Genomic DNA, 13,704 nt, shown 5'->3' on the forward strand with positions numbered 1-13,704 from the left:
GGCCTAAAAGACAACTTTATTTTTTAAACATTTATTAATATTTATTTTTTGAAAAGTTAACATGGTTACATAATTCATGCTCTTACTTTCCTCTTCACACCCCCCCCCCACTTCCCCTTAACCCCCACGGCTGATGTGTTTTTCCACTGGTTTTAACATGTGTCATTGATCAAGACCTATCTCCAAATTGTTGATAGTTGCATTGGTGTGGCAGTTTCGATAAAAGACAACTTTATATTTGATCCTGGAGGTAAAAAAAGAGCCAGTTATTAGGGTTTAGTATGGGGATAATATAATCAGACTGGCAACTATGGGGAGGTCAGGGTAGAGTGGGGAAAGAATTGCAGAAGCAGAGAGATCAATTAGGTTATTGCAACAATCCAGGTAAGAAGTGGTGAGGAAATGGAATCATGGCTACATAAAATGGTGAGAGGAGGATTTGTACAAAAGATGTTGTAAAGGTAGAAATGGCAAGATTTGTCAATGGATTGAATATGTGAGGAGTGAAAAATGATACTAAGAATGTGAGCCTTTGTCACTAGGAGGATAGCGGCGCTTTTGACATTAACAGCGAGGCTTGGAAGAGGTGAGGGGGGCTTTTTGCAGATGTGTGACAGGGAAGACCCTAAATGGTTTTGAACATGTTGAATTTGAGATGCCTATTGGAGCCACCAGTTTGAGATGACCAAAAGGCCATGTCTGATCAAAGCTAGATATACAAATCTAGGAATCAACCACATAGAGATAATAGTTGAATCTATGAATCCAAGCAAGATGGTATAGAGCAGTGATTCCCAAACTTTTTTGTCCTACTGCCCCCTTTCCAGAAAAAATATTACTTAGTCCCTTGGAAATTAATTTTTAAAAAATTTTAATAGCAATTAATAGGAAAGATAAATGCACCTGTGGCCATCACCGCCCTCCTGGATTGATGCAGCACCTACTAGGGGGCGGAAGCACCCACTTTGGGAATCACTGGTATAGAGGAAAAAGAGAAGAAAACACAGAATTTTCTGGTCTTTCTCTGTCACATAGGTCTCCTTGCTCTTACAATTCATTTTACCTCTAGACTTCTTACACTGAAAGAGGCCTCTGCAGGCCTCTGATTGGCTAGTTCCTCCCAGAACTTCCATTTTAAGGACAATGATCAGGTCAACCATATTTTCATTCTTCTCCAGATTCCACTCCCAATACTTAGGACATTATCTATCATCTCCCTACCCCAACTCCAGACCTTTTGCTTTCAATCCTCTTTACAGTTTCCTTTTATGTATTATATTCCCCTCTTAGAATGTAAGCTCCCTGAGGGCAGAGGCAGTCTTTCTTTCAGCTTGTATTTGTATTCCTAGGTCTTAATCCAGTGATGGTAAACCTTTTAGAGAGGGAATGCCAGGTACTGTCCCTCATCCCACCCCTCAGACCAAGTGCCCTGCTCACCCTGCCCCCAGAGACTAAGTGCCCTGCCCTACCTCATGCCTCCTCTAACCCCAGAAAAGGGAGGGAGGAAGTGCTCCCATTGGGCTGCTGGAAAGAGAGGTGGGTGATGAGAGGCAAGTGGAGAGGGGGAGGAGAGTGGCCTAAGTGCTCAGCTCCCCTCCAGCTACATGCCATACTGTGAGCTATGCTCCCCTCAAACTAGCTCCTCTCCAACCCCATTACAGAAATCACTTCCACCACAGACTGAACAGGCTACCATCTTTACCATATCATCACACAGCAGGTAAGCCCGCCCACCCCCACTCTCACACACACAGGGGAGGGAGGGAGAAAGAATTCCCATTGGGCTGCTGGGCAGAGGGAAGTGAGGAATGTCTTCAGGTGCATGGAGAGGGGGAGGGGAACAGCTCCTCCCTGAGTCCCTCTGGCCTTCTAGTACCTAACTGGGGTGGTGGTGGTGGAAGTACAGTGTGCGTGCCCAGAGAGAGTGCTCTGTGTGCCATCTTTGGCACCCATGCCATAGGTTTGCCATCATTATATTAGCCCAATGTCTGGCTCATAGTGAGACTTATTTTAAAATGATTTAACTTGACAAAGTTTTGGAAAACAGCCATGGTTAATGGGCATGCCTTGGACAAAAATCAGCAAAAGAGATTGAGAAGGAACAGTCAAAGAGTTAGGAGAAGCTTCAGGAGAGAGATCACTGCTGACTTTATCTAGTGTCTGGGTGCAATGTTTGCTACTAGAATGACTTAAGGAGAGTTGGTCAATATTGAGTTGTGTGAGTTACTAGGGAGAACTTCTAGGGTACACAGGGAATATGTAGCTCCGAACAGAAACTTGAACACAGAAATTTAAGTAGATGAACAGCAAGAAGGAAGCCACCCCTCAAAGGAAAGCTTTTTCTCTCTTTATAAACATACAAATATTTAAAATAATGCAGTGCTATATGACCTTTTATAGGAAAAAGGAAAACTAGATTTCGCGTCTTCTTTGAATTATTTTGCCTAAAGATAAAGTTGTATAAAGAGCACTGGACTTGGGAGTCAGGAGACCTGGGTTCCCAGTCTAACCTCTTGCACTCTATGTAACCATTAGGAAGTCACTTAATCTCAGGCAACTATTAAGTATATAAATTACAGAAAAGTTACTATCTGCATCTATAGAGAGAGTTTCTACACATGGGAGAAATTGTGGTAGTTGAAGAGAGAAAGACTTAAGCTAGAAGAAAAATCATGCTAAGAATTAAAACTAAACTAAAGTAGAATGGGCTGCCTTAGGAAGTGGTAGGTTCTCTTTCATGGGAGATATTCAGATGGAAACTACTTTTTGTTAGAGATATTTCAGGATAACTATTATTTGTTGGAGATATTTTAGTCAAAAATTCATTTGTAAATCTGTAGTAATAAAAAATTGTTCTACTTGCTTTAAAGTGTTATTGCCTTCTGAGAAGTATTTTTAATCCACAGAAATCCATAAATTTCTATTCTTTTTATTTTGATGCTTATTTCACATTATTCCCCTCTAACCAAATGGACCTCCATGACTTCTGGTCCAGTTTCCAGCCCTGTGACTAGAATGCACTCCCACATTACCTCTGCCTCTTTAAAATCTCAAGTTTCCTTGCAGACTCACCTTGTATTCCACCTTCTATATAAAGCCTGTCTTCATTTCACCCCTTTGGGCTTCAGAACCCACATTTCTGAAATGAGGGGATTGCACAGGATGACTTTTAGGGTCCTTTTCAGCTCTAAGTCTATGGCATTATAAAATCTTTCAAATTGCTCCTTCCTTTTGAAATTATTTTGTACTTACTTTGAACTGTTAATTCTTTATATCTATATAAGCTGCTTCCCCTCAGCTGAATGTAAGTTCTTAAAGCAGAAAAGCAGGTACATTTTTATCTAGGATTCCCCAACACCTAGTTCAGGGCCTAGAACACAGAAGGTACTTTTAAAAAATGCTGATTAGGGGAAGGGTGCCATAGTAGACAGAAAATGGGACTTGGAATCAGGAAGATCTAGGCTCAAATCCTGTCTTACACACTTAGTAGCTGTGTGACCCTGGGCAAGTCAATTAACCTGAGCTTCAGGTTCCTTATCTGTAAAATAGAAAAAATACTCGCACCTCACAGAACTGTGTTGTGAGGAACAAAGGAAATATATGTAAAGTGATTTATAAATCTTAAAGTACTATATAAACATTAATCATTATTATTGTTGTTGAATAAATGGTCTCTACACTAATGAAATAACAGATCAGGACCAAAAAAAAAAAAAATTAAAGCCTCTGAGAAGTCAAAACATGTCACAAATTCCGCATAGTAAAACTCTTCTGCACCTAATTTTTAGGAGAGACTCTCAAACTTCCTTATCTGATTTCCCAGCCTAGGAGATAATTAGAAGGAGCAAATGAGCAGGGAGAAGATTTGAAAGATAAAAGCATACATTGACAGCAATAATTAAAATGGAAAAAAAAGAAAAATTATTAAAAAGCAGACAATAATTCAAAATTCCTATTTGTGTCAGAGTATCAGGGCAAGTAGTCCCTAATGAAATCATCATATTATAACTGTGCCTTGTGTTGCTCATAAAGATATTCCTGAGGCATAAAGTGACAGATGATCAATGTTCTCTTAGAAACCTAGTTAGAAAGATTTCCATAAGAATAGTTATGACAATACATTTGAGGCAGCTAGATGTTATAGTGAGTAGATAGATCAGTAGACTTGGAGTCAAGAAGGCAGACCTAAATTCAAATGTGGCCTCAGACATGAGCTATGTGACCCCTAGGCAGAACACATAAATCTCTGTGTGCCTCAGCTTCCTCATCAAAAGTGATTTTTACATAATTTGAAATTATTCACAGAAGTGGGGAAGGGAAGGAGGACAGGAAGAGTGCTACTCCAGGAGAAATATAGCTGGCACATGGTTTCCGGGCACAAAGAGAACATGATTAGAGAAGAGAGCCAGAGGAGGAATGCATGGCCGGTGGGGTAATGGCTGGAACACTGTGGGGATGGGGAGTGGGAAGGGAGGTCCAACAGGGTCACACACAGGAGAGGACCTGAAAACCTGCACCAGGGACAGACACTGGGTATCTATACTGACAGACAGAAGATGTGGGATAAAAGACTGACCTATAGGTGCAGGGCAGCAAAAGATTTCTTTTTTAATGAAAGGTTTCAAATACATTACACATTATATATCTACTAACATATATTCTAAATTGAAAATAGCCTTTAAGCATAAAATAAGGAAAATTAATAACATTAAAATTAGATATAAGAAAATAACATGAGTCAACTAAACTTCCAACTAATTTAATAACATAAACATATTATTTGAAAAAGAAAGAATAACATAAAGCCCAGAATAGCTAATAGTTTGGTTTTACATAGTTGGAAATTTGAGCCCTTTTATCACAATATTTTTTTAAAATTTTGGAAGAAAAAATGAAATAAATTGTTTTCTGACCCTGCAACCTTTAATTTGAAGGAAAATTAGTTTCCTTTGAGAGCAGAAGAGAAAATAATAATAATATTTCACCTACTTTTTAAGTTTGTTTAAAAAAGCTTAATTAGGAAAGAAGGAATCAATCAATATCTTTATAGATTTTTTAATGGAAAGGTTACATTATTCAAAATCTTAAAAAGGTGGATAGGTTTCATAACAAAGATGGAATATAATTCTAAAGTGTATATAAGAGAAAGTATGTACTTGTAATTACCAGCAAATAACTTTTACATATAATTCCAGATGGAAAACCACTTCACTATTATGCGTTAATGTCATAAGAGTTCAGATTATCCGTTTTCTGTTTCAATCCTGGTAAATCAACCACAGGATATAAATTTCATAGAATATTCTCTCAAATCAGAGATTTTTAACCATTTTTGTCATATACCCAGTTGGCAGTCCGATGGAGCCTGTGGACCTCTTCTCTGAATATTTCAATGTGCATCTTACAATACATATTAGTACAAAGGAAACCAATTCTATTAAAGTAATTATGAAAATATATTTTAAAACAAGCTTAGTGACACCAAATTAAGAACTCCTGCACTAAAGAAAAATTTGGATACAAATTTAATTAATAGAAACAGTAGCTTCCCCCCCCCCCCTTTACCAGGGAAAAACAATAGTTTGAATTGTGTTTTTTCTTACCTGGACACACTTCAAAATAGATTGACTTTTCTCTCTTACATCTTTAAAGGGACACCGCTTGGAAAGCATGAGCAGACGAGCAAGGATTTTATTGAACCCATCCCAAGAGGCAGCATTTAAAAGCTGTTCCGATGAACGATAAGGTGTCTCTTTCACAGAACGAAGAAACTCAGCTTTCCTCAAGATTGCTTGTTTAATGTTTTCCAGTGCTGTTTCTCTAGTAGTTGAATCTCTGCTGCACAATCCATCCCACCTAACTTCATTCTCCCCCTCGGCCATCGTGTCCTTGGACTTCTTCCCTCCCCCCACCCCGCCCCACTTTTCAATCTTCAGTCTCCTTTCACCATGTTGCCAAAAACACCTTAAATCAGTTTGGTCCGGGCTTAAGTAGGGGGTCAATCAAAGAATTTCAAACGTCAAATTGCGGACTCGCCTTGTAGGGGCACTGAAAAAACCAGACCCACAGTCGTCTCAGAAACCAATGCTTCGGGGGTCTCTACCTCTCAAAGTTCACTCCGACAAGAGGCAGCTTCTTCGAAGAAATGTCTTTTTTTTCCTTGAATGGGTTTCAAAATAATGGGCAAGGGGCAATCACGCAGACCACTTAATATTTCGCATGGGTTTGAAGTCTTCGTAAGAAGCCAGGAAACCTCGCTCTCCGGCCTGGCGGTGTCAGCAGTAGTCCTCAGGCTGGGGAGCTGTCAAATCCGTGCTCTGCCCACGAGGGTGGCCAGCGAGGAAAGCTCGCCTGTCAGTTGGGAGTTGTTGGGGTTTGCGTTTTTTTTTTTCCCTAGGAGGTGGGGGGAGTCTTTTCCAGCACCAGCCCCAGTTTCTTCAGTCCTCTGCTGGCTCCGCCTTCCTCCTAAGCACCGCCTTCTCACAACTCCTCCCTCCTGCTCCGAGCTGGAGCAGAGTGGCACACTGGCCGAGGATGGGAGGAAGCACGATGTGCGAGTTCCTCTGACCCCGGGCCCTCGGTCAGATTTCCGGAGAAAGAGAGAAAGCTGCTACTTAGCCTAGCAGATGGGGGAGCAGCGTCCCGTCGGTATCTCATGTCTCTCTGCCCGAAGTGGTGCGCTGCTGGCAGGGTGGCAATTGCCCCCTCCGAATCTCCTATTCTCACCACCCCCGTCTCCCGACAAGGCCATAGCCCAAGGCCTGCGGCCCTAGGAGGCACCGGGAGGCCCCGACTGGGCCAGGGGAGTCGAAGTTGGTGCCGGGCCCCAGGCAAAAAGCCCGCCCCTTCGCCCTGCCCCATCGGCGGGGACCGGCCCAGAGGGCGGGAATGGGGAGGGGAGTGCAAGGGGGTCCTCCGCGAAGGCTCAGTCCCTCCCCTTTCTCCGCCCTGCACAAACAAGGAGCTGCCCTTACGGCGCAGCGCCGTTTTCCCCACCTCGGCAGACGGGACCCGCCGAGGCAAAACCTTTTGGGAAGGCCCCGCCCTTTCAGCAGCTTAGGACAGGACCCCCGAGCCCTCACGGGGCAGCCAACTGAAGTGAACTATTGCGCATGTGCCGTTTTGAAAGCGAGGAAGAGGGACGCATGCGTACTAAGTCTCTAGCCTTTTCCCGCCGTCGAGTATTTACCCAGGCTTTCCTGGCACCTGCTGTTAAAGAGAAAAAAAAGGAGAAATGCCTAGTCTAAGAGCTTGGCAAAGCACAGGGAAGGACAATGTAAAAATGGAGTGGGACTCTAAGATAATTCCTAATTCTGATTGATGTACTATTTCTAAATGACTAAAGGCTTCTTAGTAGGCTTCTTCGTAATGACTTATGGGAAGTGTAGTGCTCGTGAAGCTACGGAAAGGTTGCCTGACGCGACCGGAACTACATCCTCCAGAAGGAAGTGCGGCGTTGCCTAGGAAGCCGACTGCCCTGCGTTCCAACGGCTCGGAGGAAGAGAGGACTGGCTGGTGGTTAAGATCTAGGTGAGCTCTGTGGGTCTTGGCAGGCCTAGTTTATTAAGGGGACTGGTGGGTTGTGTGACCTAGGCCGTGGCGGTGTTTCTCCTTGTTCTTATCGGGCAAGGTGAATCGAAACGGTGCTGTTTGAGGGAGGTGGATGTGAGAGAGAAAAGGGCGCAAAGTTAGGGCAGCAACGGGAACCGATCTGGTTGAGAGGGCTTGGGCCGGGGACGTTCTGGAAGTCACCCTCTCAAGGAAGGAGAAGGGAGGAAGATCGGTTTGTGTTTTACCTTTCTCTGTAGTGGTTTCAGGATCTCCAACTTACTAGTCGTTCTCCCCCCCAGCACCTTCACTTAGGATCCTCTTGATTACTACTGAGAGAAAAATACTTAAGGAAGATATGAACCATGTTTGTTAAATCTAATTTAAGGACCTCTAGAGAAGGAAAAAAAAACAGTCGATCTGTAAGCTTTTAGGAAATAAAATTATTATACCAAATGAGACCTTCTGTATTGTATCCCAAAATTTTAGTACAAGGGAAAATTATCTTTAAAATAAAAATCTATGTAAATACATATGTAAATGTTCATATAGCTATACAATATATGCACTTAATCCATGCTGTAAAAAGGGGTAAGTGGGGTGTTTATACTTTTGGTGATTAAATCTAAAAATGGTCAGGGTAGAGTTAATCCCATCTTCACAATGCTTAGAGACAGTTGAAGGGGAAACCAATTACATATGTATCTATTTGTATTTTTAATATGTGGTATTGTAACTGTAACAGTATATAAGATATATATCAATTGGCCTCCTATTGTCAAACACTGGAATACTGTAATAAGAGCTGCTTGCATTTATATAGCACCTATTATGGGCCAACCACTGGCTAAGTGCTTTATGAATATATCTTGTTTCTTCAAAAAGAAGTAAAAGACAAACCCTGCCCTGAAGAAGCTCCCAATCTAATGGAAAACAAGTAAAAAAAAATTCAATGAAGCCTGCTTTTTAGCATATTACAAACCAGAAAATTTTAGGAACAATGACATTTTTACTACTCCCTAATTATTTGAGTCTATGGTGTCCACAGCCAATGCTAACCGTAGTTAATGACCAAAATATTCATTTTTTAATAAAATTGTACTCCAGGATTATCACTGTTTTTCAGTTACTCGAGTTTGCCTTGTTTGTGGAGGTTTTTTCCCACTTACTTTGTTGAAATCATAATGAATGAAGAATCCCTTGGAGAGAGCTTTCTGAGTCAGGAAGACCTGGGGCTCCTACAGCTGATATTTATTGACTTTGTGATCCTAGGCAAGTGATTTAACCTCTCAACTCCAACTCTGATCTGCCTTCTTGGAGGAAACTTACCCGTTGGGTTCCATATAGCAAAGAACTCTATCAAGCACTAAAAAAAAAACAACCAAATCATTGTTTGCATTTTGTTTTTTTGGTTCTGCTAATCTCATTCAACATCAATTCATACAAATATCCCTGTGTTTCTTTTTGTTTTCTTTATTTTTAACTCTTATTTTCTGTCTGTATGGATTCTAAGGCAGAAGAGCAATAAGGACTAGGCAGTTGGGGTTAGGTTTCTTGCCCAGTCACATAGCTGGAGAGTGTCTGAAGCCAGGTTTGAATCCAAACTAGGTACTGTTCTATTGTGCTACTTAGTTGCTCCTCTCTAAATTTATTTTATTAGTTATTTCTTACCACACAATCATTAATGTTCTGTTATATACCATAATTTTTCAAACTTCCAATCAGTGAGTGTCCATTTGGTTCCAGTTCTTTAGTATCACAAAAAATTGCTATGAATTTTGAGGGATAAGGTGGGACCTTTTGTGTCTCTTTGAATACCTTTCCAGGCATAATAGGATTATTTTTAAAGCTTATTTAGTTAATTAATTTAGAATATTTTTCCATGGTTACACGATTCATGTTGTTTTCCTCCCCTCTTCCCACCCCACTCCCTTAGCCAACAAGCAATTCCAATGGGTTTTACTTGTATTATTGATCAAGACCTATTTCTATACATGATAGGATTATTGACTCAAGGAGTATAGAGTTACTTGTCTTGCTAAATTTCATTTTGAAAGCCAGAATGAATAGGCCAATTCACAGCTCCAATTAAGAATATGCTAGCATGTATATCTTTCCACATATTGGTCCTTACCTTATTTTTTTAATCACCTTTCCTAATTTTCAAAGTGTAAGATAAAAACTGACTTGTCTTAATTTGTATTTCTTTTATTATTAGTAATTTGAAGAATATTTTCAAATGATTATAGTTTGCTTTTTTTCTTTTGAAACTTGGTTCTTATTCTTCTATCACTCAGGGAATGGCTCTAGGTATTATAGACTTATTTCAGTTCCCTATATGCTTTAGATACCAAATTTTTGTCAATGATATGTAATGCAAATATATTCCCAGTTAAGTTTTGCCATTTATTATATCCTTTTATTTTATTCATATAACACTTTAAATTTTATATAATCAAAATTGCTTTTATTGTTTTTTGTAATCTCTATCTCTTGTTTACTTAAATAATTTTCTATCCAAACTATATTTGTGAGCCATATTCATTTTTCTCTTTTGCATTTTTGTGGCCTTAAGTAATTAAGTTGCATAACCATTTATGCTTATGCTATGTGGTAAAAGATGTTAGACTAAATCTAATTTCTCTCAGACTACTGTCTCATTTTCCTAAATTATTGGGTTTATTAAATACCAGACTACTATTGTTAATTACTTCTATTTACTTTTCAGATCTTGTCTACTGATTTACTTTTCTGTTTTTAACCGAACTTTGTCTTCTGTTTTATAATATTGAAATCTTATGCTGTATCCCCCTTCATTACTACTTTTCTACATTTTATCCCTTGATATTTTAGACTCTTCCCTACAAGTGAATTGTGTTACTGTTTTGCCTGATTCTTTAAATTATTTTGCTTGGTAATATTAAATATATCATTTAGAGAGGCAGCTCAGTGGATTGAGAGCCAGGCCTAGAGATGGGAAGTCCTAGGTTCAAATCTAGCCTCAGACACTTCCCAGCAGTGTGACGCTGGGCGAGTCACTTAACCCCCATTGCCTAGCCCTTCACTCTTCTGCCTTGGAGCCAATACACAGTATAAACTCCAAGATGGAAGGTAAGAGTTTAATTAAAAAAAATCATTTAGGTGGTATTGTCATTTTAATTATATAGGCATGCCCCACCCATGGCAAGGATTGTTTCTCTAATTATTAAAACAATTTCTGTAAACATTGTAAATGTTGTTGGTAGGTTAACTACCAAATAATTCTGCATTTTGCAGTTATACTTTTTTTTTTTACCATTTTTTCATGGTTTTTATTATTACTATGCAGAAATGCTTGTACTTTCTTGTAGGTTCATTTTCCTACAAGAAAGTACAAGCATTTCTGAAATCATAAATCAAACATTAATTAAACCCTTACTATGTGCCAACTACTGCCCTTGGTGCTAGGGATACAAACAAAAAATGAAAAAAAAAGATGTACTCTCAAAAATTTTACATTCTAAAAGGGAAACTGTAGCTATACAGATAAGTTATATAAACTAGATATAAAATAAATACAAGATAATTTAGAAGAGCTAGTAGAGGATCAGGAAGGCCTCAGGTTACATTTTAACAAGTTTGAAAAGAGCTATGGATTCTAAGTAGAAGTGGAAAAGGATTGCGTTCCAGACATGAGGGAACAGGCCCTACAAAGGTACAGAGATATTAGAGGTGAAGAAAGAGCAAGACCAGTTCAGCTTCGAATCATAGAGTTCATTAAGACAGGTAATATCTGATAATCCTCAAAAGCTAAATTGGTGCCAGGTTGTGAAGGACTTTAAATGCCAAACAGGAATTTTTATTTGATCCTAGAAGTAACAGGAAGCTTATTGAACAGAGAAGTTACTGGTTTAAGTATGTGTTTTAATAACATCACTTTGACAATAGTATGGAGGGTAGAGGAAGGATTGGAGTAAGAAAGAATAATTAAGAAGTAGAGAGTTCATAAGAACCTAAAAGTATTTATTGAATGAATGTAGAAAAGTGTACAGGTGCAAGAGATACTGTGGGGGAAGGGAGGTAGTAATTCAATAGTCCAGAGTTACTGACTAGCTCTTTAGAAAGGAAATAAAACACCTATGAGACAATACACCGAAGTATAAGGGCTTTAAAAAAAAAAAAAAAGAAAGGAAATAAAAGTTGCTAAGAATGACTCCAAATTTATAAACCTAGATGATTAGAAAGAATGATTGTGTTCTTAGCAGAGACTGAAACTTAGAAGTGTAGATTTTTTAAGGAAACATGTGAGTTCTGTTTTGGACATGTTGAATCTTGACTACAAGATATTCAAGCCAGGAACTAGATTGCTTTCTTGTTCCTCTGGAATTTTCTAAATATGCCATTGTATCATCTTTAAATAGGGATAATTTTATCTTCTCATACTCAGTCATTAAGCATTTATTGAGTACCCACTATGTTCTAAGCACTGTGCTTAGAGTTACTTTAAAAAGAGACAAAAGATAGGCCCTACTCTCAAAGTGCTAACAGTCTAATGGAGTAGTAGACAACAAGCAAACAAATGTATCAATGAGTTATATACAAAATAAATTGGAGGGGGCAGCTGGGTAGCTCAGTGGATTGAGAGCCAGGCCTAGAGGCGGGAGGTCCTAGGTTCAAATCCAGCCTCAGCCACTTCCCAGCTGTGTGACCCTGGGCAAGTCACTTGACCCCCATTGCCTACCCTTACCACTCTTCCACCTATAAGTCAATACACAGAAGTTAAGGGTTTAAAATAAAAAATTTAAAAAAATTATTAAAAAAATAATAAAATAAATTGGAAATATTAGCGAGAAGGCACCTGAATTAAGAGGTACTGGTAAAGACTTCCTATAGAAGGTGATATGTTAGTTGGGATTTGAATAAAACCAGGTAGCAAAGATGAGAAGGGAGTGTATTCTAGACATGAGGAACCTCCTAAGAAACTTTTTGGAGCCAAGAGATAGAGGGGTCTTGTTAGTGAAACAGCAAGGGAGCCAGTTCCCCTAGAATGAAGAATACATGACAAAAGAGTAAGATGTGAAGCCAGAAAAGTAGGAGGGCTCTTGGGTTATAGAAGACTTTGAATGTGAAACAGGATTTTGTATTTGATCCTATAAATCATTGAAAGTTACTGGAGTTTACTGAGTAAAGGAGGGGACATGGTTGGACCTACTCTTTAGGAAAATCACTCTGGCAGCTGAATGGTGGATGTATTTGAGCAGGGAGTGACTTGAGACAGGCAGATCCACTAGCATGATATCAATAGTTCAGGTAAGAAGGCGATTTCATAATGTTGAACCATCCTGGTATCCTTGGTAGAAATCCAACTTGATCATAGTGAATTGTGTCTTGGTTTTTTGTTTTTTAATTTATTGCTGTGGTCTCAATTACTAGAATTTTATTTTTAAATCTTGCATATAAATATGCATTAGTGAAATTTATCTATAGTTTTATCTCTTTTGCTTTTCTTTGTTTTGAGAAGTTAGGTCCATGATTGACTCATAAAAGGAGTTTGGTAGAGTATTTCTGTCACTGAAAATAATTTTTGTAGCATCAGTATTTATTATTCTTTTAAAGTTTGGTAGAATATACTTATAAACCTGTTTGACCCAGGTTCTCACCTCCTTTGATATTTTGTGTATGGCTTGCCCAGTTACCTTTTCTGAAATTTGATTGTTTAATATATCTATTTCTTATTTTAGGAATTTTTTTTGTAGCTCCTCATCAGTTTTCTTTGAATTTTCAGGTCTTTAGACATATTGCTATATATATTAATTTTTAATAAGTCTTTTACATTTTTGTTGTAACTTGTAATTTTGTTCATTTTTTATTAGATAATTTGATCTTCCTATATTTTTCTTGAGTACATTGGCTAGTGCTTTATTTTTGCATGTCTTTTATTTATTTTGCTTGCCTTTTTTTATTTTTAAACCCTTAACTTCTGTGTATTAGTTCCTTGGTGGAAGAGTGGTAAGGGTAGGCAATGGGGGTCAAGTGACTTGCCCAAGGTCACACAGCTGGGAAGTATCTGAGGTCAGATTTGAACCTAGGACCTCCCGTCTCTAGGCCTGGCTCTCAATCCACTGAGCTACCCAGCTGCCCCTGCTTGCCTTTTAATCACTTAATCTCCATCTTGTT

The 13,704-nt window shown here is 38.9% G+C and overlaps 1 protein-coding gene across 1 annotated transcript in view; it reads right to left on the bottom strand.

The window, feature by feature from the left end:
• The window catches only part of SESN1 (sestrin 1), a 112,211-nt gene extending 106,302 nt beyond the window's left edge, over positions 1 to 5,909 (bottom strand). Inside the window, exon 1 of the mRNA XM_044676677.1 lies at positions 5,604 to 5,909. Within this exon, the coding sequence (XP_044532612.1) occupies positions 5,604 to 5,882 (279 nt within the window). The 5' untranslated portion in view covers positions 5,883 to 5,909. The remainder of the gene's footprint in view (positions 1 to 5,603) is intronic.
• Between the last annotated feature and the right edge of the window lie 7,795 nt (positions 5,910 to 13,704).

The sequence above is a fragment of the Gracilinanus agilis genome, chromosome 4, assembly GCF_016433145.1.
Source record: "Gracilinanus agilis isolate LMUSP501 chromosome 4, AgileGrace, whole genome shotgun sequence".
NCBI classification, from domain to species: domain Eukaryota; kingdom Metazoa; phylum Chordata; class Mammalia; order Didelphimorphia; family Didelphidae; genus Gracilinanus; species Gracilinanus agilis.